The sequence below is a fragment of the Cucurbita moschata genome, unplaced genomic scaffold, assembly GCF_002738365.1.
Source record: "Cucurbita moschata cultivar Rifu unplaced genomic scaffold, Cmos_1.0 Cmo_Scf00016, whole genome shotgun sequence".
Lineage (NCBI taxonomy): Eukaryota > Viridiplantae > Streptophyta > Magnoliopsida > Cucurbitales > Cucurbitaceae > Cucurbita > Cucurbita moschata.
Window position 1 is genome coordinate 3,843,032 of NW_019268532.1, and position 1,988 is coordinate 3,845,019.

At 37.2% G+C, this 1,988-nt stretch overlaps 1 protein-coding gene across 2 annotated transcripts; it reads left to right on the plus strand.

Annotated features, from left to right (window-relative positions):
• The first annotated feature begins 355 nt into the window (after positions 1-355).
• On the plus strand, positions 356-1,722 carry LOC111454057. 2 transcript variants are annotated; one of them, XM_023095345.1, is made up of 3 exons: positions 357-640; positions 755-1,306; positions 1,451-1,722. In XM_023095345.1, the coding sequence occupies exons 1-2, from the start codon at positions 529-531 to the stop codon at positions 1,276-1,278; spliced, it is 636 nt and encodes a 211-aa protein (XP_022951113.1). In that variant the 5' UTR covers positions 357-528; the 3' UTR covers positions 1,279-1,306; positions 1,451-1,722. The 2 variants fall into 2 exon arrangements, with proteins under 2 accessions (XP_022951112.1, XP_022951113.1); XM_023095344.1 differs by having other exon boundaries at positions 356-640; positions 755-1,722.
• The last annotated feature ends 266 nt before the right edge of the window (positions 1,723-1,988 follow it).

Sequence of the window (1,988 nt, forward strand, 5' to 3'; positions counted from 1 at the left end):
CTCATGAGCTCGTATTATTTGTTTTAATTTTATTTAATTGCATGGTTTTTTTTTTTTTTTTAATTCTTCAACCAATTTTAGAATAAATTTGTAAGCCTCTTAAAAATGTTATTTTTAAAAAATATATATAGAAATTAAGTTGCGAATTTTAAAGATTTGAAAATTAAAAAAAATAGATAATTTAGATATTAAATGGTCTTAAACGAGGATTATACGTTATTACTGTTATTATTTCTATTATTGCTATTATTTTTGTAGACTGCCATTTGTGGAAAAAGAAAACAAATTTAAGGAAAAATAATAAATAAATAAATCTCACGCAGTTGTCACTTGCCATGTCAGCCTCTCATCTACGGCTTAAAAATATATGACCGTTGAGACGCTCCCCTCGTTTAAATCCCAATTCAAACTAATCGCAAAAACTCTGCAACGAAACCAAACTCATTCTCGGATTCCAGCTACAAAACAGCATTCTGATCTCTCTATTTCTTCTTCTTCCTCCCTCTAGGTATTTGATTTCTTACTTCAATGTCTAAGATGAGGTCTGATCGCAGGCCGCCGCTCGCCAGATCGCCCTTGCGGCTCAGATCTCGCCAGGTTCTTCAATCGAATTCAACAACCTCGTTACAAACGCCGCCCGGTATGTTAGAATCAACCGATTGAATTTTATGTGGATTATCGATGGAGATCCTGCTTGTTTTTCTTTAGTTTTGCGAGTATTTTGTTGATGAACAACGATTTCGTCTGCGGACAGGTTCTTTGACGAAATCGCTGAAAACGAACCGTCCTTCGGATCTGCAAGCATCGGAGCTCCGACCTGAGTATCGGACGATTACTTGCGAATTACAGGCTCTGGCTAGCATGGTTAGGATGGAATTAGGATGTGAAGAGTCTGGAACTGGCGGAGTAGGTGATCAATTAGGCGTGAATTCGAGTACTCTGTTCGAGCGAGGGAGATTCTACGATGAGTATTCCGCGAGGAGGAACGAGAGGCTCAAGCGAAAGAAAGCCGAATCCGTGGCCGAGATCAAGACTCCCTATAGACTCGGTGTGACGGTTGAATCTTCAAAGCGACACAGTTCAAAGAAGGTTGTTAATAGCTTGAGGAAATCGGTTTCTGCGGCGTATTCTGTGGAGCGGAAGGAGGCGGCTCCTAGGTATTTGCTGCGGAGCATGACGAAGGAAAACAAGATGCCACCATTAGCGGTGGATCTAGAGAGATCTGTGATTACTGCAGGAGAAACAAAAATCGGCACTCGAAGAGTCAGAAGAATCTGAAGAATTAGGGATCAGATCTGTGCGTCAGGTGAAATTCTTGTTTTCCTCCTTTCGTTATCTTTCGTTCTTAATCTTTATTTTGGATCTGATCGTGAACGAAACTGGATTAATCTTTTCCTTCTTTCTTTTTTGATTTCTTTTCTTATTGTGTTTTGGATTTGGATTTGGATAGGCTTGTGTATGTTTGGTCTGCTTAAGAAATTTCCAATTCGGAAAAATCTGACCAAGTTTCTACCTCTCAACCACACTTCGCCAGCAGAGAGGCATATAGAACACAAATAGCTTTTAGGGCTCCTTCTTACAGATTCTGCGAATTCTACCAAGTTTTTGTCATTTCTTTTCGCTTTTTTTATATGAAAGATAGCATTGGAATAGACACAGAAAATCCTACAAATTGTATGTGAATGAGATCGGTCTTGAATGTGAATTCATCATTTCTATGTCTCTAATAATTGTTAGAATATAATCGTCAAAGCTATCCGTCCTGCGATTTTTGATGATTGTAAGTGCAAGTTCCGAAGTCCAATACTATCTTAGTCGTTAATGTTTTTGTTTTTTCTAATTATTCAAGCTAATTTCATACTATTTTGTTTTTCTACTTTTTTATTTTTAAAATTTTGCCTCTTGTTTTTCTACAATATTTCGAGTCTCGCCTTCCTAATCATGTAAATTCGAAATTAAATTTCTAAAACAAATTTTTTTGTTTCAGT